This window comes from Salmo salar, chromosome ssa12 (genome assembly GCF_905237065.1).
Source record: "Salmo salar chromosome ssa12, Ssal_v3.1, whole genome shotgun sequence".
Taxonomy (NCBI): Eukaryota; Metazoa; Chordata; class Actinopteri; order Salmoniformes; family Salmonidae; genus Salmo; species Salmo salar.
The window spans coordinates 59,338,803-59,362,577 of record NC_059453.1 but is presented as its reverse complement, the minus strand read 5'-3'; the positions used below and the strand labels follow the sequence as shown (position 1 = coordinate 59,362,577).

Sequence of the window (23,775 nt, the reverse complement as noted above, 5' to 3'; positions counted from 1 at the left end):
AATTTCTGAACTTCTTTGAGGAAAAGATCATGATCATTAGAAAGCAAATTACGGACTCCTCTTTAAGTCTGGGTGTTCCTCCAGGGCTCCATTGTCCTGAGTCTGCACAACTCTGCCAGGACCTACGATCAAGGGAGATACTAAAGTGTTTTAGTACTATATCTCTTGACGCAATGATGAAAATAATCATGGCCTCCAAACCCTCAAGCTGCATACTGGACCCTATTCCAACTAAACTACTGAAAGAGCTGCTTCCTGTGCTTGGCCCTCCTATGTTGAACATAATAAACGGCTCTCTATCCACCGGATGTGTACCAAGCTCACTAAAAGTGGCAGTAATAAAGCCTCTCTTGAAAAAGCCGAATCTTGATCCAGAAATTATAAAAAACTATCGGCCTATATCGAATCTTCCATTCCTCTCAAAAATTTTAGAAAAAGCTGTTGCACAGCAACTCACTGCCTTCCTGAAGACAAACAATGTATACGAAACGCTTCAGTCTGGTTTTAGACCCCATCATAGCACTGAGACTGCACTTGTGAAGGTGGTAAATGACCTTTTAATGACGTCAGACCGAGGCTCTGCATCTGTCCTCGTGCTCCTAGATCTTAGTGCCGCTTTTGATACCATCGATCACCACATTCTTTTGGAGAGATTGGAAACCCAAATTGGTCTACATGGACAAGTTCTGGCCTGGTTTAGATCTTATCTGTCGGAAAGATATCAGTTTGTCTCTGTGAATGGTTTGTCCTCTGACAAATCAATTGTACATTTCGGTGTTCCTCAAGGTTCCGTTTTAGGACCACTATTGTTTTCACTATATATTTTACCTCTTGGGGATGTCATTCGAAAACATAATGTTAAATTTCACTGCTATGCGGACGACACACAGCTGTACATTTCAATGAAACATGGTGAAGCCCCAAAATTGCCCTCGCTAGAAGCCTGTGTTTCAGACATAAAGAAGTGGATGGCTGCAAACTTTCTACTTTTAAACTCGGACAAAACAGAGATGCTTGTTCTAGGTCCCAAGAAACAAAGAGATCTTCTGTTGAATCTGACAATTAATCTGGATGGTTGTACAGTCGTCTCAAATAAAACTGTGAAGGACCTCGGCGTTACTCTGGACCCTGATCTCTCTTTTGAAGAACATATCAAGACTGTTTCAAGGACAGCTTTTTTCCATCTACGTAACATTGCAAAAATCAGACATTTTCTGTCCAAAAATGACGCAGAAAAATTAATCCATGCTTTTGTTACTTCTAGGCTGGACTACTGCAATGCTCTACTTTCCGGCTACCCGGATAAAGCACTAAATAAACTTCAGTTAGTGCTAAATACGGCTGCTAGAATCCTGACTAGAACCAAAAAATTTGATCATATTACTCCAGTGCTAGCCTCCCTACACTGGCTTCCTGTTAAGGCAAGGGCTGATTTCAAGGTTTTACTGCTAACCTACAAAGCATTACATGGGCTTGCTCCTACCTATCTTTCCGATTTGGTCCTGCCGTACATACCTACACGTACGCTACGGTCACAAGACGCAGGCCTCCTAATTGTCCCTAGAATTTCTAAGCAAACGGCTGGAGGTAGGGCTTTCTCCTATAGAGCTCCATTTTTATGGAATGGTCTGCCTACCAATGTGAGAGACGCAGACTCAGTCTCAACTTTTAAGTCTTTACTGAAGACTTATCTCTTCAGTAGGTCCTATGATTAAGTATAGTCTGGCCCAGGAGTGTGAAGGTGAACGGAAAGGCTGGAGCAACGAACCGCCCTTGCTGTCTCTGCCTTGCCGGTTCCCCTCTTTCCACTGGGATTCTCTGCCTCTAACCCTTTTACAGGGGCTGAGTCACTGGCCTACTGGTGTTCTTCCATGCCGTCCATGGGAGGGGTGCGTCACTTGAGTGGGTTGAGTCACTGACGTGGTCTTCCTGTCTGGGTTGGCGCCCCCCCTTGGGTTGTGCCATGGCGGAGATCGTTGTGGGCTATACTCGGCCTTGTCTTAGGACGGTAAGTTGGTGGTTGGAGACATCCCTCTAGTGGTGTGGGGGCTGTGCTTTGGCAAAGTGGGTGGGGTTATATCCTGCCTGTTTGGCCCTGTCCGGGGTATCATCGGATGGGGCCACAGTGTCTTCTGATCCCTCCTGTCTCAGCCTCCAGTATTTATGCTGCAGTAGTTTATGTGCCGGGGGGCTAGGGTCAGTCTGTTACATCTGGAGTATTTCTCTTGTCTTATCCGGTGTCCTGTGTGTATTTAAATATGCTCTCTCTAATTCTCTCTTTCTGTCTTTCTCTCGGAGGACCTGAGCCCTAGGACCATGCCTCAGGACTACCTGGTATGATGACTCCTTGCTGTCCCCAGTCCACCTGGCCATGCTGCTGCTCCAGTTTCAACTGTTCTGCCTGCGGCTATGGAACCCTGACCTGTTCACCGGACGTGCTTGTTGCACCCTCGACAACTACTATGATTATTATTATTTGACCATGCTGGTCATTTATGAACATTTTAACATTTTGACCATGTTCTGTTATAATATCCACCCTGCACAGCCAGAAGAGGACTGGCCACCCCTCATAGCCTGGTTCCTCTCTAGGTTTCTTCCTAGGTTTTTGGCCTTTCTAGGGAGTTTTTCCTAGGGAGTTTTTCCTAGCCACCGTGCTTCTTTCACATGCTTTGCTTGCTGTTTGGGGTTTTAGGCTGGGTTTCTGTACAGCACTTTGAGAATATCAGCTGATGTACGAAGGGCTATATAAAAATAAATTTGATTTGATTTGATTTGAAATAGAAGGAACACCTTGGCTGTCTTGAGACCAAGGTAAGACCAATCAGAATGACTGTTGCTAAATTACTTGCTAAAGAACTGTTGCATGTTGCTAAAGCTCTCGCAGATCAGTCAGTGGGATGGACAATGATAGCCTGGTCCCAGATCTGCTTGGCATGAAAATAACCTATGGCTATATAGCTGCACCATCGAGAGCATCCTGACCGGTTGCATCACCGCCTGGTATGGCAACTGCTCGGCATCTGACCATAAGGCGCTACAGAGGGTCGTGCGAATGGCCCAGTACATCACTGAGGCCAAGCTTCCTGCCATCCAGGACCTATATAATAAGCGGTGTCAGAGGAAAGCCCATAAAATTGTCAGAGACTCCAGTCACCAAGTTACAGACTCTTTTCTCTGCTACCACACGGAAAGCGGAACCGGAGCGTCAAGTCTAGGACCAAAAGGCTCCTCAACAGCTTCTACCCCCAAGCCATTAGACTGCTGAACAATTCATAAAAATCGCCACCGGACCCCCGGAGTCATTATAACTCGTTTTTCAACCACTCCACAATGTCTTGTTAACAAACTATAGTTTTGGCAAGTCGGTTAGGACATCTACTTTGTGCATGACAAGTAATTTTTCCAACAATTGTTTACAACAATTTCACTTATAATTCACTGTATCACAATTCCAGTGGGTCAGAAGTTTACATACACTAAGTTGACTGTGCCTTTATACAGCTTGGAAAATTCCAGAAAATTATGTCATGGCTTTGGAAGCTTCTGATAGGCTAATTGACATCATTTTAGTCAAGGTGTACCTGTGAATGTATTTCAAGGCCTACCTTCAAACTCAGTGCCTCTTTGCTTAACATCATGGGAAAATCAAAAGAAATCAGCCAAGACCTCAGAAAAACAATTGTAGACCTCCACAAGTCTGGTTCATCCTTGGGAGCAATTTCCAAACGCCTGAAGGTACCACGTTCATCTGTACAAACAATAGTACGCAAGTATAAACACCATGGGACCACGCAGCCATCATACCGCTCAGGAAGGAGACGCGTTGTATCCTAGAGATGAACGTACTTTGGTGCGAAAAGTGCAAATCAATCCCAGAACAACAGCAAAAGTATCTATAACCACAGTAAAACAAGTCCTATATCAACACAACCTGATAGGCCACGCAGCAAGGAAGAAGCCACTCCTCCAAAACCACCATAAAAAAGCCAGACTACGGTTTGCAACTGCACATGGGGACAAAAATCGTACTTTTTAGAGAAATGTCCTCTGGTCTGATGAAACAAAAATAGAACTGTTTGGCCATAATGACCATCGTTATGTTTGGAGGAAAAGGGGGGAGGCTTGCAAGCTGAAGAACACCATCCCAACCGTGAAGCACGGGGGTGGCAGCATCATGTTGTGGGGGTGCTTTGCTGCAGGAGGGACTGGTGCACTTCACAAAATAGATGTCATCATGAGGAAGGAAATGTGGATATATTGAAGCAACCTCTCAAGACATCAGTCAAGAAGTTAAAGCTTGGTCGCAAATGGGTCTTCCAAATGGACAATGATCCCAAGCATACTTCCAAAGTTGTGGCAAAATGGCTTAAGGACAACAAAGTCAAGGTATTGGAGTGTCCATCACAAAGCCCTGACGTCAATCCTATAGAACATTTGTGGGCAGAACTGAAAAAGCGTGTGAGCAAGGAGGCCTACAAACCTGACTCAGTTACACCAGCTCTGTCAGGAGGAATGGGCCAAAATTCACCCAACTTTTTGTCGGAAGCTTGTGGAAGGCTACCTGAAACGTTTGACTTAAGTTAAACAATTTAAAGGCAATGCTACCAAATACTAATTGAGTGTTTGTAAACTTCTGACCCACTGGAAATGTGACAAAAGAAATAAAAGCTGAAATAAATCATTATCTCTACTATTATTCTGACATTTCACATTCTTAAAATAAAGTGGTGATCCTAACAGATCTTAAGACAAGGAATTTTTACTGGGATTAAATGTCAGGAATTGTGAAAAACTGAGTTTACCTGATGGTCATTAGCAAGTTGGGCACTACCCAAGCATGTCCAGAGTGCATAAAAGGAGATTACAGTGACTCAATTGTTATGTGGAATTTTACTGCGGTCATGACTCATGACTACCAGTGTTGCAGTAATATGGTCACCACAACAGCCCTACACAAACACACACTTTTGAACAGGTTTGTTCCCATTATCGTTGGAAATACCACAGCTCATCTAGGCCCTTATCCCTAGTCCCCCACCCCAGGAACGATGCCTCATTTTGGGCAATGAAATAACAAACAGTGGGTGACTAAGGGCTTTGCACCTCTGTGTCAAAGTCTCCCAGCATGGCCAGGCATCAGCTCATTGGAGCAACAACAGGCTTTAGGGGGATCACTTGCTGGCAGCTTACTGTCTGCCTGTTTGATGCATCATGCGGTGTAACGTTACCCCGTCACGTCATCACATGAACTAAAATAAACACAGGGGCTTTGTCTTTCCAAACCAAACCCCATGTTTGGACAGTGTCAGGCCCCTCTGTACCTTGAAGCCAGTCTGATGTCAGAAGACAGCCATCTCTGCTACCTCGCTGGCTCCTCTCTAAACACAGAAGGCTACATGCTCTTAGTCTTAGGGGATCCATCATACCCTCAGCTGCTGGGCTGGACTTTTGCCAAAACCAAGCTAAAACCCTGAATCAGTTTATAAACCAGTTGAAAAGCTCTTCCTCACTGAAGAGATCGATTGAACCTCAAACTCACCTAGTGGGCTGTTTGTATTAGGAAAAGTCTGCTTATGCACTATTTACAAGCCACACTGATTGTCATTAACCCCCGATGTAAACTATATTTTTTGATTTACAACACAGGGTGGCAGCAGCAGTTATGTGATAAACTTGGACAAATTGTTAGAGGTTCATTTAATAATTTAAGGAAGCATACACCCATTGATACATATACTAGATTTGTTGAGTTGATACAGAATGTCACTTTTAACATATGACATTCGTTCTAATGTGTCATTAGTCAATCAAGTAAACAAAGAGCATCTAATAGCTGTTATGCTCTCAAATGAGCTGCTTCAAAATAAAAATGTATTATCGTAAGGTGCAAGAAATAACAAATGGAGGATTTTTCGACAAAAGACATGAGTTAAAGTGATTTATTGGACAGTGATCAGATTGTATAATAGCTGTGTAGCCTGAATTCAACCATTTACACACATTTGGCTTGACATTTGGCTTAACGCAGCGTTTCCCAAACTCGGTCCTCGGGACCCCAAGTGGTGCACGTTTAGATTTTTGCCCTAGTACTACACAGCTGATTCAAATAATCAACTAATCATCACGCTCATGGTCATTTGAATCAGCTGTGTAGTGTTACAGGCAAAAATCAAAACGTGCACCCCTTAGGGAACCGAGGACAGTTTTGGAAAACACTTGACTTAACCACTACTGATGAGCGGCAAACGTAATGCATCACAAAAGGAGGCCAGTTGAAAAGTGTCTTGAGCCTTTTGTAGGAGGTAGAGGCCAGTGAGATTCCCTCTGTTCATTTTTCTCCCCTTCCACTGTGGAGCTTCACCTGATCTGATTATGTAAGTGGGCGGGGAAAGCACACGGGACCGTGAATGGAGCCTGGAGATGATAGATGACTGCCGATAGGTGTTTTGACCATAGATCAGCCGATAGAAATACAAATCTATGGTCAAAACACCCATCACTTTGACAGACACGCTGGAGGAGCAGTGAGTTCGTTACTCCTGGTCCTTCTCTTCTCCGTGTGTGATGATGTGCACAAGGTTTTTGTAGTCTAGATTTCCTGCCACGTCTGGTGGGAAGGCTGCAAACATCTGCTCCATCTGAGAAAACCAGCGAGAAGATTTAGTGACTCAATCACTGATGTACACGTCATGAACCTCACAACATTTCCGAAGCAGCACGCGACATGTTTATGCATGAACTGTGTTATGTTACTGATTATGAGTGGCTATGAGTTGTTTATTTAAAATGGTTTGTCTGCTGTATTTCAATAGTTGTATGTACAATGGGTCAATGTGTACAATGTGTGTGTGGACAGTATATAGATTACATTGCGTTTAGTGTAAATTTGGTTGTGCTCTAACCTCTTCAGGAGAAAACCTGTCCGCTTGTGTCGTCAGCATCTCTGTCACACTGAAGACGAGCAAGAACAAGGCGTTTAGGATTACATTAACCATCTCCACAAAGCTTTTACCCTATAGATCCGTTTACACACACACACACACACACACGAGTACTCACAAGTCCTTCCTCAGGACCCCTTTTCCTTCGGGGTCAAATACTTTAAAAGCATTGAGGATAGTCTCCTCTGGATCAGCGCCTACACAGAGAAAACGACGTCTAATTAGAACTAAGTCGATGGGAGGCAGACGTTGACAATATAAGAGTACAACATACAAAATTCAGAGGGAAAATGTAATTCAAATTAGGATTCAGGCAACTCATCTGTTAAACGTTTGGGAGGAAGTGACATTCAGTACTGTTGCAAAATGTAGCACGACGTTTAACCAACTGAATGCATCCCTTGTTTGCACGCCTCACCTTTCAGCTTCTCTCCGAACATGGTGAGGAAGATGGTGAAGTTGACGGGGCCGGACGCCTCTTTCAGCATCTCATCTATCTCCTCCTGCTTCACGTTGAGTCGCCCTGTTACAGAAACATGGAAACACCAGTACTTTCGTTATGGCCAGGTCGTTATTGTAAACGGGAATACATTCTTACTGACCTAACTGAACAAATAGATAAATAATAGAATACATCTTCAACCCACCCAGTGCAGCAAAGGTGTCCCTCAGGTCATTTTTGTCAATGAATCCATCTCTGTTCTGGTCCATGATGGTGAAGGCCTGTCAATATGGAGGTTAACACTTAATGGGAGACATGAAAAATACTCCAGTAACTAGAGTTTGTCTGTGTGTGTATGTGTTGGGAGGAGAGTGACAGTAAATTCCATGGGCTACAGTTGGAGCCACTCTGCATATCAAATCAGTCAATGTTCCGGTGTTTGGTCAAGTGGACCACATGTTATCTCCATGCCAGAAATCTTTGTCAAAACGATCCCATCGATGCTCTCTGGAACATGGATCTCTGGACATTCCTTTTTTCTAAGCCTTTATTCTTAGTTACTCTATTCATACTATGTTACTCCCTGGGGTTTAAGAGTGGCATCCAGGCCAGGGCATATTTCCCATTCTATCCCCAGCCCTGCCTAATCACTGATGACATGGTCTGAATGCCTGGCCATCATTTAAAGAGCGACACCGCTCATACCACACGCCAGGAATTCATGACAAGGGCAGAGAGACAGGTGGAAAATGGACAACTCATGAAAGGTGATGGACAGAGGGACAGGTAAACCTACAGGCTTACAGAGATGCCTGATTCACACTATAGGGCCAAACCGAGCTGTATTAGGCGGCCTGGTTAAACATTCCCCATAGTTGCTGGAACTGTGCTTGAAAGGACAATGTGAAATGAAAATGTCTGAGCTAGCATAGTAGTTCTGGGTTGGCCCGATAGTGTGATTGAGACCGAACAGCAGAGGCAGAATGTGTTGGGCACTAGGACGATGACAAACAAACCAGACCCGAAAAGGGTGCAGTGTGATCGATGGACTGTCGTCATGGTAATAAGGGAAGAGACAGATTATTACCTCCTTGAACTCTTGGATCTGAGACTGCTCAAAAATCGAAAACACATTGGAGTTAGAGTCCGCTGACTTCTTCTTTGCCTTCTTGGGGGCCTTTGGAGAGAGGTGGAAAGGAGAGGTATATCCATAAAACATAGTGGGCTGGAGCAAAAGCCTGCACACACTGGGGAGTTCCAGGAGCATATCTACCCAGATTTATACTAGCGGCAGTGTATCGACACAATACAACTTATGTTTGGGATAGAACGGTCTTTGCCAGCACCATGCTTTGAACTAACTAAACTAGATACTATGATTTAAGGTGTGATCACGCCCAACTTAAAATACTTTACATGTAATGAAGGAAACACACTGAACAGATAGAAAATGTTAATTTTCTAGAACACTATCAAAGAAAATATGACATCTAACAGATTCCTTTATTGATTCGAACAGTTGTCATCATCATCCAAGCTACCATCGTCAATCGATCTAACTACACATGTATCTACCTGTATAGCTGCTTCCTCTAAGGACTTAGCGAAGTTTTAACATTAATAATTCCCTTTCCCCTACAACCACCCCCTTGACATAGCTGATAGTGTGAAATCATAGTGGCATAGAACAGGACAGGCACTTACCATAGCTGGAGCTGGAGGAGATGGGTGATGAACAGAACAATGGGACTCCCAAAATGCAACTGAACAATGGAGAGTGCTTTGTCTGGCCTTATGTAGCCTACATGCACTCCATTCTACTGGACGATATAAATAAACCATGCCTTCTTTGGAAGTGACAGGTAAATGACAACCCACACACAGGGGGACGCACACACACACACACACACACACACACACACACACACACACACAGAGAGAATAATCCCGATTGCCCTCTGCCCCAAAGTTCATTGTCAGCGCTCAGAGTGGAATAACAGTGGTTTAGAATAACAGGACCTTGCATGCTGAAGGTTAAGCTGACATATGGAATTGTTGGAAGGTCATACTATGGATCTTTTAGCTATTTGATTTTGAATTTTAGGACCCCTTTAGGTATAAAAATAAAATAATTTGATAAAATATTGAATTTCTCCTTTAGGTAAAAGACGTTTTCATGAGAAGACGATGTCTCATGGTCTGACAAACACTGCTCTAGCTCTGCCACCCTTCACTGCAGATGTGGACGTGCGATATCGGCGGATGCAGTGGATTGAGACGCATTCAAACAGATATCTCTAGCTTAAACTGACGGACTCTAGGGGGGTTTTAAAAGGAACCCAATACTCAAATCTCTCTTTCCTACCCCGAGAGAACATGGCATATTCCCCTCTCTCTCCTACCCTGCTTTAAAAGTGCTGCTGACTGTATGAGCGAGTGATGCCTCACAACCTCAAAGCAGAGGTGATGCCCGTTCAATCCACAGCCCATATTGTGTGCGTGAGTGTGTGCAGACATTTTAGTCATTTTAACACACATTCTTATCCAGAGTGACTTATAGTTAGTGCATTCATCTTAAGATAGCTAGTGTAACAGTGTAGGTTCCGTCCCTCTCTTCGCCCCAACCCGGGCTCGAACCAGGGACCCTTGCACACATCAACAACTGACACCCCACGAAGCATCGTTACCCATCGCGCCACAAAAGCCGCGGCCCTAGGGGCAACCCTACTTCAAGTCTCAGAGCGAGTGACGTCACCGATTGAAACGCTATTAGCGCGCACCACCGCTAACTAACTAGCCATTTCACATCGGTTACACTAGGTGGTACAACCACATATCTCAGTCATAGTAAGTACATTTTTCTTCAATAAAGTAGCTATCAGCAAATTCAGAACTAGTAAGGGGGGGGAGTGTTCGTTAAAATATTTTTTGGGGGGTGGGAGGTGGGGTGAGGAGGGTGTGCTGTGGGATTGTTTAACACTCTCTTTCAATAGGTAGGGTTTCAGATGTTTTTGGAAGATGGGCAGGGACTCTGCTGTCCTAGTTTCAGGGGGAAGCTGGTTCCAACATTGTGGCGCCAGGACAGAGAAGAGCTTTGACTGGGCTGAGTGGGAGCTGCCCTCCCTTAGGGGTGGGAGGGCCAAGACACCAGAGGTGGCAGAACGGAGTATTCGGGTTGAGGTGTAGGATTTGGCCATAGCCTGAAGGTAGGGAGGGGCAGTTCCTCTTGCTGATCCATAGGCAAGTACCATGATCTTGTAGTGGATGCGAGCTTCGACTGGAAGCCAGTGGAGTGTGCAGAGGAGCGGGGTGACATGGGAGAGGTTGAACACCAGGCCGGCTGCAGCGTTCTGGATAAATTTCAGGGGTTTGATGGCACAAACAGGGAGCCCAGCCAGGAGACAGTTGCAGTAGTCCAGATGGGAGATGACAAGTGCCTGGATTAGGACCTGCGACGCTTCCTATATGAGGTAGGGTCGTACTCTACGATTTTTTTCTTGAGCAGATGGTCGGGGGACCGGAACATAATTAACAATAAGGCCGAGGGGGTGTGGTATATGGCCAATATACCATGGCTAAGGGCTGTTCTGATGCACGATGCAACGTGGAGTGCCTGGATACAGTCCTTAGCTGTTGTATATTGGCCATATACCACAAACCCCTGAGGTGCCTTATTGCTATTATAAACTGGTTACCAACGTAATTAGCATATTAAAAATAAATGTTTTGTCATACCCGTGGTATACGATCTGATATACCACACCTGTCAGACAATCAGCATTCAGGATTTGAATCACCAAGTATATAATTACAAATAATTTGTAGACTGCAAATTGACTGCAAGAAGCCCAAACAAATATGTTTGACTAAAACAATTATTTCAAACCTAGCTTACATTCGTATACGATCATGTGTCTATTATGCGTGGGAATACTTGGGAACTGATTTCTTACATTAAAATCCCTTGGAGCTCATTTCCTGATGTTTTTACAGTCTTATAAGTCCAACAATGAAAATAATAAAACATTTAAATAAATAGTTTTGCTCAGAAAACTTGGGGGGCCAAATAAAACCACCCGCGGGCCACCAGTTGGGGAACCCTGTTGTAGAGCATAAACCTGCAGGAGTGAGTCACTGCTTTGACATCCGCAGAGACCGACACGGTGTTGTCCAGAGTCACACCAAGGTTCTTTGCACTCTAGACAAAACTAGAGGAACTAAGAGCCAGATGTTGAGTGGTTGTGGTTTTAGCAGAAGCATAGCCCCGATTACTTAGTACCCAAATTGTACTGTGCTGGTTCTGTAATCAGGCCAGTGCAGTACACCTCGGCGAAAAAGGTTTTTGGCAGCTAGTAGCCTATCTACCTCTACTAGGCTACTACCACTACCTCTATGCTCTTCAATTTGTCAGATGTGTGTTTATGCCGTCATTACATGTTAATTTGTTTGTCTAAGGCCAATAAAACAATAATTTTAAAGATGAAAGGCAGTGTGGACATATATTAGCTTATTAAGCCATTATTTATAGCCCTGCCGCTGTCAGAGGAGTGTGACTGGCACGCTGGGTTAACAGTGGAGCAAGCCCAGTTACATCTCTCACATGCTTCTATACATATCACTCATTTACAGAGCCCACACTTCACTCAAACGGTCATAGCTAGTTAACTCCCTCTTCACATAAATCTTTCTAACGGTTTTAGAACATGCAACTTTGTATCATAAGCGTGTGTATTTTACATGTTTAAAAACAGCAGCCAAGGTAGCTGGAAAATCATGTGAATTTGTATTTTCTGTGAACAAACTCTTTAACGAGAGGAGACCAGGAAAGGAAGATGTTCAAAATCATTTGCACCCAGTTTCACGTTCCAAACTCCGCAGCGCAACATTAGCTGGGTTCCAATACTTAAGTGTGACCCTGTTGAGACGGAGAACAGCGCCTTGCAATGTGTCAATTAGAGTTCACAAGTCACCCAGTACCTCTCCTGTCAGGTTCTGTCATGCTGGCAAGGGAAAGTGCTAAAGTGCCAATCAGTGAATAGGGTGTTAGGGCCAGGGAAGGGGCAGAATCTCCCAACAATGTCTGGATGGGGGGGCTTGTCTATATAAAGGTCCTGACGTGCTGAAAGCCTTCTTCACCTCGTCATTGTCAATCTTCTCACTTTCAGCCAGTGTCTAAGTAGCATATGTCGTCATTTCTGCCATAATCTCTGTCCCTTCACAGCATGGAAGGAGTCTCTAGTAACTTGTTTATTTGAGGTCGAAAAGTCAGATAGGTAGCCTGGCGGTTAGAGGTATTGGGCCAGTAAGCAAAAGGTTGGTAGGTCGAATGCCTGAGCTGTCAAGGCACTTAACCCTAACTTCTCCAGGGTCACTGTTGATAATGGCTGATCACCTGGCTGTGACCTCATTCTCTGAGGGTGTCTCAGAGGGAGTGGAATATGCAAAAAAACACATTTCCATTTCACACCTGTACAGGTTACTCACATGTACATACAGTGAAACAGGACTGTATAAGCTCCCCCTAATTTAGACAATTACAGCTGTCTACGTCTAAACGTTAAAGCAACATGTATGAAGATTACATTTCATGTTTGTCTGCCACTCACTCACCCACGCCCCTCAGATGAACAATTGTTCCTGGGCAGGCAGGCAGCTGTCTTTCTCCTCAGAGTTATTCCCAGTTTAAGACACAAATAGCCGCTGCTGCTCTGCATGCCAGTGGCTCTAGAATGGGATGGCGTTGTCACAGTGAGGCTGGGGCAGCTAGTAAATACCAAATGTGCATTGTTACACTAACACACTGGACATGAACACACACACACACAAAATCTATTTCTCCCTCTTTCTTACACAATCGCTCTTTCTCGCTCGCACGATTCCACATAGGCCACACAGGATATACGCGGGCAATTAAAGACAGTGGTTATGTTTAATATTGTGCGCCAAAACTCTACATGGAAAGCTAGTACATCTTTTGTTAGCATTTGTAAGACATCAATATCTTCATAACGAGCACAGGGCGACATGTTCCTCGTCTAAACGGAATCCGCAAAAATGCACATATCTAAAGTTTAGCTCATATCTGTGCATCACTGGTACTTTGCTCCAGCAAAGTTTCTGAAATCTGAAACAGAAGAAGGTTGGACTTACGTAGCAGATGGTAAATTGGTAAGCAAGTCTGAAATTAAAATCGATTTACAACCCTGTTCACTCCCACCCCGATGCTGAGTAAAACGAAAAATGTCTGCTTCTGTGTATAGAGGATATGAGAAAAAGCTTTCTTATTGCACATGTAAGCCAATCTGTTCCAAAAGCATTTGCTACGTGACCTTTCAGTGCTACACTGAATTTGGTTGAACATAAATAAAACATTTTTTTTTTTTGAATATCAAGAATAAGTAAATCAAAAGTAAGTAGATATATTAAAGTATAAAGAGTAGGCTTATGTGACTGAAAATACCATATTTGTTCTTGCTGCACGAGAGGTGTTCAGCAGTAGGAAAATGTCGCTCATAGTAGCTCAGGAGGATTTGAAAGAAAATGGAAATTGAAGGCTAACTAAAACATGTAACTTTCTTTCTTTATCGCTCATGCTCCAGTGTCGAATCGCATGTAGTTCACTGAAATGAAGTTGAAGATCATAGGATATGTATTTTCCATTCTCATTTAAGTACATCCATGCCTTAAGAATCAGTTAATCAAAGAACATTATTTTCTTCGCCGATCGATCATAAACAACAATTTGGAGGGTATACACAAGGTAAGGGGAGATTGGGGTAAAAAAAGAAATATTCAAGTAGTGGGTTGTAAGCTTAATGATTTCTCAAGCCGCATGTAAGTTTGCTTTTGCGTGTGGAAGTGCATTACACAAGATGGGACCAGGGCAAAATGCTCACTTGATAAAGGACGTTTTTAAAAGAATAATATTCATTTGACATTCAAGAGGACACACAACAATCACTTTTCTCTTTAACAAAAATAGACGTGGCTTTTCCAGCCTTGAGGTTCCCTTTCAGTATCTATAAAAAGTCAGGCTCAGTCTGAAATGGCACCCTAATCTTTATAAAGTGTACTACTTTTGACAAAAGTAGTGCACTATATATGGAGTAGGGTACAATTTCGGACTAAACCTAAGTCTGCCTATTTACAGTGTCAAATAGCATCGTGATGATTTATAAAGGCCCGAGAGCCAGCTGGTGCTGGGGATTGTGGGTAGCGCAGTTTTAGTGTGTCAGCTGTAGTCATCTAGCTCAGGGATGGACCAATACTAGAGGGCCTCTGTGTGTGTGTGTGTGTGTGTGTAGACTTTATTCCATATCATCTCTAACACACACACACCTAATTACACTTGATGTAAATCAAAGACTAGGATTAGTTGATTATTTGAATGAGGTGTGTTAGTGCTGGGCTGTAACAAAAGCCTGCACACACTGCATCCCTAGGAGATGCCCACCACTGATCTAGCTGATATGCACAGGGTGAGAGCAAATCCAGGAGAACATTTAGTTGTGTTTCTAAACTCTGAAGCCTCATCTGTAAGTGCTGTTTCCAGGATTTAATTTTGCAGATATTCCAAGCGTTTTTGTCAGTGTTTGTGACAAATGTTGTTTTGGTCCTTGCTGACTTTAAATGTTGGATACTTTTTTTTTTATTTGTTAATGTATATCAACATTATTATTATTATTGTTATTATTTATTCTAGTAAAAACCCATACACATGACATTCAGCATCGACAGTAGGTCATCAACGCTTTAGCTGCTTTTCCTATTGGGCTCTCTAGGTGATGCAGTATTCTGACCCCGCTCCTCTTCCCTAACCCTGGTAAGAACTGAGTGATGTGCTGTGCTGGGGATGTCACTCTTCTGATTGATGTAGCGCTGCTGTCACTCAAACAGATGACTGATCCCACACCTGTACAGAAAGATCAGAGACAAATAAGGTCAGGTGATAAGGTTAGTGTGAAGGATAGTGTTAGGACATAGGTAAACCCACTATCCAGTATACAATTCCACACAATTCCCCCAGGGGGCAGCAGCAATCTCATCCAAGCGCTGAGCCTGGTTGATAAGCATATCAGGTGCTGCCAATTGAGGTGATCAGTCAGTGCCAGCTTGGAGAGCCGTGAGGCTGCTGGTTGGTTTGGTGGCAATGAGGCCTTTCGTTTGGTTTTGAATCTTGTCTGGGCATGCCTGTTTGCACTTTCCTTTTTCGTCACCATCGAAAACAAATAATAATCCGCTTGGACTGGCCGAACAAGAGGTCGAGAGAGACTGAGCTGTACATTCAACACCTAGGCGCACACTGATTTCTCACATAAATGCACACATTCATTCAGGTTACAGACCGGTTAACTAGGCCTAAGACCCCTAACGAGTGTAACAATATCCATAGGCTAGTTATTGGTTCCGTAACAATATCACTGGAATAGGAACGTCTTATAGAAAAATACATTTAAGTGAGTCAGCATATCAATAGAAAATATCCCCAAAAAAGACAGCATGGGACCATAGGCCTTTGATCAAAAGTAATGCACCCAATACCACTCAAGTTATGTCCTGTAATGTGGGCAAGGGAAGTACATAGGACTCTGGGAAGTATTCTGTACATAGTCTACGGTCTCACCTTGTTGACCGTGGTGAGGGGCGTGCGACCGGAGCTGGTGTGGAGTCTCTGACGAACTCCAGGCTGCTGCTCCTCGAACCCCCGGCCGGGTGACCTCTCCCTCCTCACGTCCCGGTCCATCAGCTTCCCTGGGGAGCGGTCAAGGCGTAGGTCCCCCCCCATGGCCCTTCCTGGAGACCTGGCCAGACGGGGGTCCATCATCATCCTGCCACTTGGAGACTTCTCCCTCTCCACTGAGTGCGGCGGGCGGCCGGGCGACTTATCGCGGCGGAACTCGGTGCGGGCCTCGCGATAGCGGCGCGGCGTGCCTGGGTCACTGTGCAACGCGGGGCTGGCCGCCAGGCGCTTGGTGATGTGCTCGTTGTAGGAAGGCGGCCCACGCTTGTTGGGGCTGTGGACGGAAAGGGGGTGGAGAGACCCATTGTGGAGATGGAGAGGGCCGGGGAACACATGACAAAGATCACAGGGTCAACATTTTGTTAGACCATCAGTGATGGTGTCAAGAAAGCATTACATAGTGTACTGCTGTCAGAACAGCCTTAATTCATCGGGGAATGGACTACAAGATGTCGAAAGCGGTCCACAGGGATGCTGGTCCATGTTGACTCCAATGCTTCCCACAGTTGTGTCAAGTTTGCTGGATGTCCGTTGGGTGGTGGACCATTCTTGATACACACGGGAAACTGTTGATCATGAAAAAAGCCAGCAGCATTGCAGTTCTTGACACAAACCAGTGCACCTGGCACCTACTACCATACCCCGTTCAAAGGCACTTAAATCTTTTGTCTTGCCCATTCACCCTCTGAATGACACACATACACAATCCGTGTCTCAATTGTCTCAAGGCTTAAAAATCAGTCTTTAACCTGTCTCCTCCCCTTAATCTACACTGATTGAAGTGGATTTAACAAGTGAAATCAATAATGGATCGTAGCTTTCACCTGGATTCACCTAGTCAGTCTATGTCATGGAAAAAACAGCTGTTCTTAACGTCAGTGTAAATGCATATTAAGCTTATGTCAATCAAAACTATGGCTAGTGTAATACCCTCAATAGCTCTGTAAAATGAAATAATGACTGCAGCGAGCAACGGCTTCGGATGTGGAGAAAGCAGTTCTCATTGAAATCCCTGGAGATAATGCAGACAGGTCATTTGTTAGCCACACTCTGTCACAGTAGGAGACTAGAATGAGCAAGTGCAACGGAGAAAAATGAGACATGGTTGACTGCACATTTGGTTCCACCAATGGATGGCGAGCTAAAGAGATTGAGTCATATCGTCACCATGTTAGCTCCAGAAGTCACATCTCCAATTCTATTGTCCACAGAGGATTACGGAATCAATGATATGAAAATTGTAGCTGGTCTTTTTCCATACGTGATCTGCACAGAGGTGGCATACCTACACATTATTTAGCATTATAATCAATACTCATCTTTCAGCCCTAAATTGCAGAGAGAGTACAACACTTTTCCATGTATGGATAACGGCTGAATGAGGGTTGAACAATTACATTTGGGATGGCTTTTTCGAATTGGGTCTTTGTACTGTATTTTTTGATGAAGATGAGGAAAAATAGCAATGAACCCTCTCTACTGTTCTTTAAACATCATAAAGCACTATACGGTACGGTGGTCAAATCAGCTAACTCTAAACACACAGTCACTGCAATATTATCTCCATTAATGCAGGTGCTTGATTGGTTTATTTAGGGAAGTCTCAGAAAATACAAGAAGTATCCATACTTTATTTTAAATATTTTATTATAACATCACACAGGGGCCATTTTGAATAGAAAATCGCCTTACTTAGGCTTTGTTACAAATAAAAAATGAAGTCTTCCTCCTGCAAAGAACAGAGGCTAGTATTAATCCAGGTCTCAGATGGTGTAGCAGATGGAACACCATCACCAGATAGTTCACCAGTTATATATGCTAACCTTTGCCACCTGTTTGCCAAACTATATCAACTGTATGCCAACCTATGCCACCTGTATGCCACCTGTACGCCAACCTATGCCACCTGTACGCCAACCTATGCCAACTGTACGCCAACCTATGCCACCTGTATGCCAACCTACTGTATGTCATTTGTATGCCAACCCATGCAGCAAGTGTGCCACCTGTGAGAAGCTCCACACCATCCCCGTGCACTTCAGTGATTCCTGGTGGAATTTAAACAATGAGCGAAATTAGAGAGAAGGGAAGTCATTCTGAAGTCACACTGTGACCATGACCGGCCCAATCCTGCCTCCGCTAACCAGCTCAGCCAACAGAAGGTGCAGTGACAGAATGAAGAATCCCCATTGTTGCTCCAAATCCCGGAAGAAAGAGCCATATTAACGTACCTGCGTCCAGAGCCATTCCTCTGCAGCTCCCCCTCCTGTCCCAGGTTGCCCTTACAGCAGATGACCCGGAGCTTGTTCTGGTAGGACGATGCCAGGTAAATGGCTCCGGAGGAGATGGCTGGGCCCAGGTAGCGCGGGTTGGGGATGTCCAGGTGAGCGTACGAGTGGGCCCTGACCAAGACACAATACCCCCCATTGATTTATTACAATGTTATGCTAACTAGCTCAGGGTTGCAGTTAAGTAAAGGATCAGTGAGGTGATCTTACCCTAGAGCAGAGTGGCCCTGGACCTCGATCACATCCAACGAGTTGAAGTAGGTCACAAACAGGTAGGGTTCTCTGTAGGCTGATATGGAGAGGAGCACTGTGTTATAAGCCTCTATAATGTGTTATTATAACACTTTTCTAGATGGCAATTCTTCAATGCTTTTGTTAGGATCACTCTGTTACGATGGTTTCAGATCTAAAATGATTTTGGACTTACCAAACGAGAGAGGCAGACGGCTCCATTTGATGTCCTCACTTCGACTCCTGCGGCCGTATGCGTCCACAAACACCCCAAACTCTGGATAAGGAATCATCACAATAGAAATAAGTGATACTGCTGGTATGCATGGCAAACTATGTGGAAATGAATATAACGGACATTTTTAGCAGTCATCAGAGCATGGCTACACTACTCAGTCATTACATAATCATAAAGACAGCATAGGGACTCTCCCTCTCTCACACACGCCATCTCTCATGCACACACACCAGGGTTTCCTTTAAAACGGTAAAAAAACAGCTTTTGGCCGATAAAAAAAGAAATAAATGCTTTTTAGCCTATTCATTGATGGAAATACATTTGACCGGACATGTGTATCGGCCTATAAGTTCATTTGCATAATTTAGTGGAATTAAATGAGCGAGTAGTCATTATTTATATTATCACACGCACACAGCCTACAAATACAGAGCCTAGCTTGAGCAGAAAATCTGTCAGCGGGAGAGCTGCTGCTACAGCTCCTCAAACAGCTAGTTAATTTGTTTCGGGAGTGAAACGCGCTTTTATAATGTAAGCCCAATCATTGCGCAACAATTCTAAAGGCAATCGTGTGTTAACAGTTTTGATGGCCATGATTAAAAACTGCTACTCTTTTATTTCTCAACTGGTAATTGAAGCGCTCTTCCTTTCACCATTCAAGTGCATTGGAAACAGTAAGCAGGCTTCCGCGCATCACACATCACTTTGCAATGAGCTGGAGGCAGTATGCATTTGAAAACATGTACTTAATTGGTTGAAAATTGAATGTTTTACTTCATATTATGAGGCATGTTTTACCTTGCTTCAAAGTAGCCTAGCCAAAATCCAACCATAAAACTTGGAGGCAATTATTTTATTAAGACTTCCATATTCCATTGAAACAAGTAGCATATTTCTCTCATGTTGTATTGCTTTTCAAATCAACTTACTTTCATTGTCCAGTAGCCAAAGGCACAATCCTAGTCATTTTAGCAACCAATTCCAGTGTTTGCATCTTTAGATCTCCACTCTTTCTAAATTGCTAACGGATATTTTCATTTCTATCACATTTAACCACTCACATGTGCAGTGCGCTTTTGTCAGTGTTTTCCCGCTAATTGCATTATAGAACAGTCACACATAGTCTACTGCCTTGTGTGCATTGCTATGCTTATAATGTGAAAAAAATAATAGTTAATCAACATTTCAAGCTCAACATTCTGATCGGTTGGATCAGCCTTATTGGTTTTTAATATTTGTTTTATATAGCCTAGGCCAACTGCTGTTCGTTACTCGTCTTGTTGGCTGAGGAAATGTGGACAGTTATTCTAACATCTTCAAAGTGCGCATCGGAATTAGGTAGGAAGGACACACGTCATTGCATCCTCGAGTTGCATGTTCTGTTAAGATGAACTACCATAATCTAAATGTGATTTCGGTCATTCTAAACTCCTAATCAGGTTATGCAGCCAATGCACATGGGTCCGGTGAATTTCTCAAATATCCAGCACCACATTTTCCTAACAGAAAGACAAAGACGCACGCACACGCACGGCTTATAGAAGTGTGTATGAAACATGACTGACCGTGGAAGCAGAGCAGGTACTCGTCTTTCTGCGGTGCCTGGGTGACCTGGATGATGGAGATGGGGAAACTGTGGGAGGAGGCCGCAAAGATGGCCGAGGCCAACGTCACATCGTTCTTATCCAGGAACTCTGCAAGATAGAGGTCCCCACACCAATCAATCAACCAATTATACAAAAAATAACCAGGTAATCTCTCCTTGTTTCAGTCTGTTTGGTGCCTATTGAACAACACCCTAGTTATCCCGAGATAACAGTGTACCTTGAACATGTTGTATCCTGTGTGATGAGTTGCTGACCTACCTTCCAGCACGTACTGCTTCATCTCCATTTCGTAGAACTTGTTGGTGCCGATGATGATGCTGTAGCCTGTGAAGTGGATACAGCTGCAGGGCTCTGACGTCTCAATCTCTTTCCTGATACAGAACTTATTGAGGCTGTCGTTGTAGCGCAGGATGGTGATCTTGTTGGGCATGGCGGCACAGATACACGTGCCATTCTCAATCTGCACAAGGGCCAATAACAACACAGTCGGGACAACTATCACTCCAGAAATACAGCGTAATCAGTTTGTGTCCACAGTTTCAAGGAAGGCACAGACAACACAAAAAGGTGCTTGAATAATTTGCTATGATTGAAACAAAGTTTTACACCAGAAAACATTGTTTCGTCCTATTTCGATAAGGTGAAAAATCCATGAAGAAAAGTTAAGAATCGCAAATCGGTGGCTCACCTTGCCAGAGGAGAAGAGGTGGCATCCCTTGACGGTCTCAAAGATGTATGGGCTGAGATCTGGCTGGGCCGGGAGATGGGACTGAGACAGAGACTGCTTCACCTTCTTGATCTCCACCAGACACAGGGCCCGCTCCTCTCCTGGATGGGACATGGTACAGATATCAGCAACAAACACATACAGTACCAACTGCATCCTCCATCCAATATAACACATTTGTGATCTGTTTCAACAGTTATTGCACTATACTAACACGATTCAAAATTACAGTACTGCTAAACTGCAAGTACTGTAGCGGAGATGGTTCAGTGAACTACACTCACATGCTGAGTAACTTGCCTGTTTATTTAAGCAGGCGAGCCAGCTAAGGGCAAATTATGAGACCTGAAGACAGATTTTAACTCCCAGAGCCCATGTCTTCTTTCAGGCTTTAGCTCGGGGAGCTAACACAAGTCTGTAGGTCCGCAGGCAAGCCAGGTTTGATACTAGCATATACCTGGTATTGGAAATGGGGTCCATTTTTTCAAGACCATGTTGCCAGTAGCTCACGAAGCTAAAGCCTATAATAGTAGGCAGAGTTTGTCCACAATACTGACCAGTAATTATGAGCAGCTTGTCGTGCTCCTTGATAATCTGGATCTGGAAGACGGAGGCCAGGCCTGGGATGTGAGTCAGGCTGTTTTTAATGACGTTCAGGGCATACAGACCCTCCTCAGAGCCAACCAACACTATCTATGACGGGGGAGAGAGAAAGCCAATGTGAAACTTCAGGTAACATTTACATTTTACATTTACATTTTAGTCATTTAGCAGACGCTCTTATCCAGAGCGACTTACAGTAGTGAATGCATACATTTCATTTAAAAAAAATTCTGTGCTGGCCCCCCGTGGGAATCGAACCCACAACCCTGGCGTTGCAAACACCATGCTCTACCAACTGAGCTACAGGGAATCGCTTACCCAGTTCCCTGGGTAAGTTTCCTGGTTTTGTACGCATAGTGAAACACAATCCTGCATAAAACTCGCACACGTACCTGGTCGGTGAGGGGCAGGGTACAGTTAATGTCCAGGCGGTCGTCTCCTTCCAGCTTCAGCAGAGAGTTACCCAACAGTTTCTGTCATCAGAGAGGGAGAGGAACACAGGCCAGGTCAGGAATCGTGACGTGTAAACCTAACCTAGCATTTTACCAAGACAAAGCCCCCAGTATCTACTAATGTCAATGCAGGAAGTTGTGAGGGTCATATATCCTACAGTACACAGTGGATGTGACAGAGGCAAGTGGTTTGCAGGGGTGAAGCAGGTGACAACATGGGGATGGATATGGGCAATAACTATAACGATTTTACTTATGTAGCACGTTCCAATTTCCATACATTTCACGCAAGAAAAGAAAAACAGGAAGATATCAAAATGTACAAAAACAAAATGGTACACCAGACAAACCAATTGATGGACCAATCAATCCATCAATTGTATCGCAGGGCTGCATGGGCGGGTGTGGCGTACATGACTCTGGACGTGCATGCATGACGCCGGCGGACTACGCTACGCAGCGTCATCTCACATACATGCGCTGCATGGGTGCCGCATTGTGTGGGTATGTGGGTCGAGAGAGCGTGTGCTTGCACTGTATATGTGACTGACATGTTGAAGGTGTAGTGTGTGTGCGCATGGGTATGTATACAGTAAGTGTGTTTACTGCATGCTCTGTCAATCAAAGCATACGCTTGGGCCCAAGCATAAGGCAGAGGCTCGTGCAGCTCTTTACCTGGACCAGTGGGGAGAGGTTCTTCTGTCTTTTAGGAACAGCTGTCTACAGTGTGGTCAACAACACCCCAGTGTATTTTACACATACAGCGTGTGTAAAATATGTATTCACGCATAAAACCATTGACAACATCCACAAACACAGACGGTAGAGGGACAACATGCAGACAAAGAAAGAGGGAAAGGGGTGGGAAGGGGAGAGAAAGAGATACTATTGAGTGGGAGTACACCCTATTCTCTCGGCAAACACCAAGAAAGTCTTGGTCTCTCATGTTTGAGTGTGGGTTCCATCTGTAAACTAGTAGGAGAACTCCGGCGCAGACCTCGAAAGTAACAACACTTCAAATATCAACCCCGACTAGAGATTGAAGACGGCTTTCGAGATATGCACACAAGCACGTCCACTCACCGCGTCAGCCTCCACCTTGTCCTTGGAGCCCCTGCTGCCGGCTACGACTGACTCCAGGACAGCCACCCAGCGCTGCTTGTCTGGGAAGCTGGGAGCCATGAAGTACAGGGACTGGCCGGGCCAACAGGTGGTGTGTGGGTGAGACTCCAGCTTCAGGATGTAAGGGGTGTCTGCACACAGACAGAAACACAGACTGAAGCAAGATACGAGAGTGAAGGGACAGAGACTACAGATCACATTCAAATACAAAACAACAGCGGGCAGGCTCAGCAATTTCGCTACTTGACGACTGTGCAATTACTCCCGCAAAGAGTCCCCAAATAGGATCAGTTTAGGTAGTTTTGCACAAGTTAGGATGTAGGGAGAGGTCAGGTGTTCATTAATTTAGTGTGTTCCAGATGGAGTTTTATGGAAAACAGA

General features: G+C 44.3%; 2 protein-coding genes across 7 annotated transcripts in view; both read right to left on the bottom strand.

Moving 5' to 3' along the window:
* Positions 1-5,928: 5,928 nt before the first annotated feature.
* mlrv (Myosin regulatory light chain 2, ventricular/cardiac muscle isoform) lies at positions 5,929-9,196 on the bottom strand. 2 transcript variants are annotated; one of them, NM_001141371.1, is given in 8 exon segments: positions 5,930-6,454; positions 6,510-6,641; positions 6,906-6,954; positions 7,063-7,141; positions 7,363-7,467; positions 7,592-7,667; positions 8,474-8,563; positions 9,091-9,151. In NM_001141371.1, coding segments are annotated over 7 exon segments (507 nt in total). In that variant the 5' UTR covers positions 9,094-9,151; the 3' UTR covers positions 5,930-6,454; positions 6,510-6,536.
* Positions 9,197-13,296: 4,100 nt separating this feature from the next.
* LOC106565373 (citron rho-interacting kinase) overlaps positions 13,297-23,775 on the bottom strand; it is a 51,737-nt gene continuing 41,258 nt past the window's right edge. For 2 of the 5 annotated variants that reach the window (XM_045691571.1, XM_045691572.1), the window contains 11 exons: positions 23,356-23,525; positions 22,213-22,293; positions 21,775-21,910; positions 21,179-21,318; positions 20,749-20,950; positions 20,449-20,577; positions 18,842-18,922; positions 18,625-18,703; positions 18,358-18,528; positions 16,010-16,400; positions 13,297-15,298 (listed from right to left, as the gene is read on the bottom strand). In XM_045691571.1, coding sequence (XP_045547527.1) covers positions 15,275-15,298; positions 16,010-16,400; positions 18,358-18,528; positions 18,625-18,703; positions 18,842-18,922; positions 20,449-20,577; positions 20,749-20,950; positions 21,179-21,318; positions 21,775-21,910; positions 22,213-22,293; positions 23,356-23,525 — 1,604 coding nt within the window. In that variant the 3' untranslated portion in view covers positions 13,297-15,274. Of the gene's footprint in view, positions 15,299-16,009; positions 16,401-17,739; positions 17,856-18,090; positions 18,175-18,357; positions 18,529-18,624; positions 18,704-18,841; positions 18,923-20,448; positions 20,578-20,748; positions 20,951-21,178; positions 21,319-21,774; positions 21,911-22,212; positions 22,294-23,355; positions 23,526-23,775 lie in introns of those variants that run through there. The other 3 variants (XR_006758040.1, XM_045691574.1, XM_045691573.1) reach the window with 3 other exon arrangements.

Excerpts from the sequence above, each read along its gene's own strand:
- mlrv (XM_014132280.2), bottom strand. Across the intron at positions 7,468-7,591 it reads GGACACCTTTGCTGCACTGG|GGCGACTCAACGTGAAGCAG; the intron begins GTGGGTTGAAGA and ends TTTCTGTAACAG. Across the intron at positions 6,955-7,062 it reads GGGGTCCTGAGGAAGGACTT|TGTGACAGAGATGCTGACGA; the intron begins GTGAGTACTCGT and ends GCTCGTCTTCAG.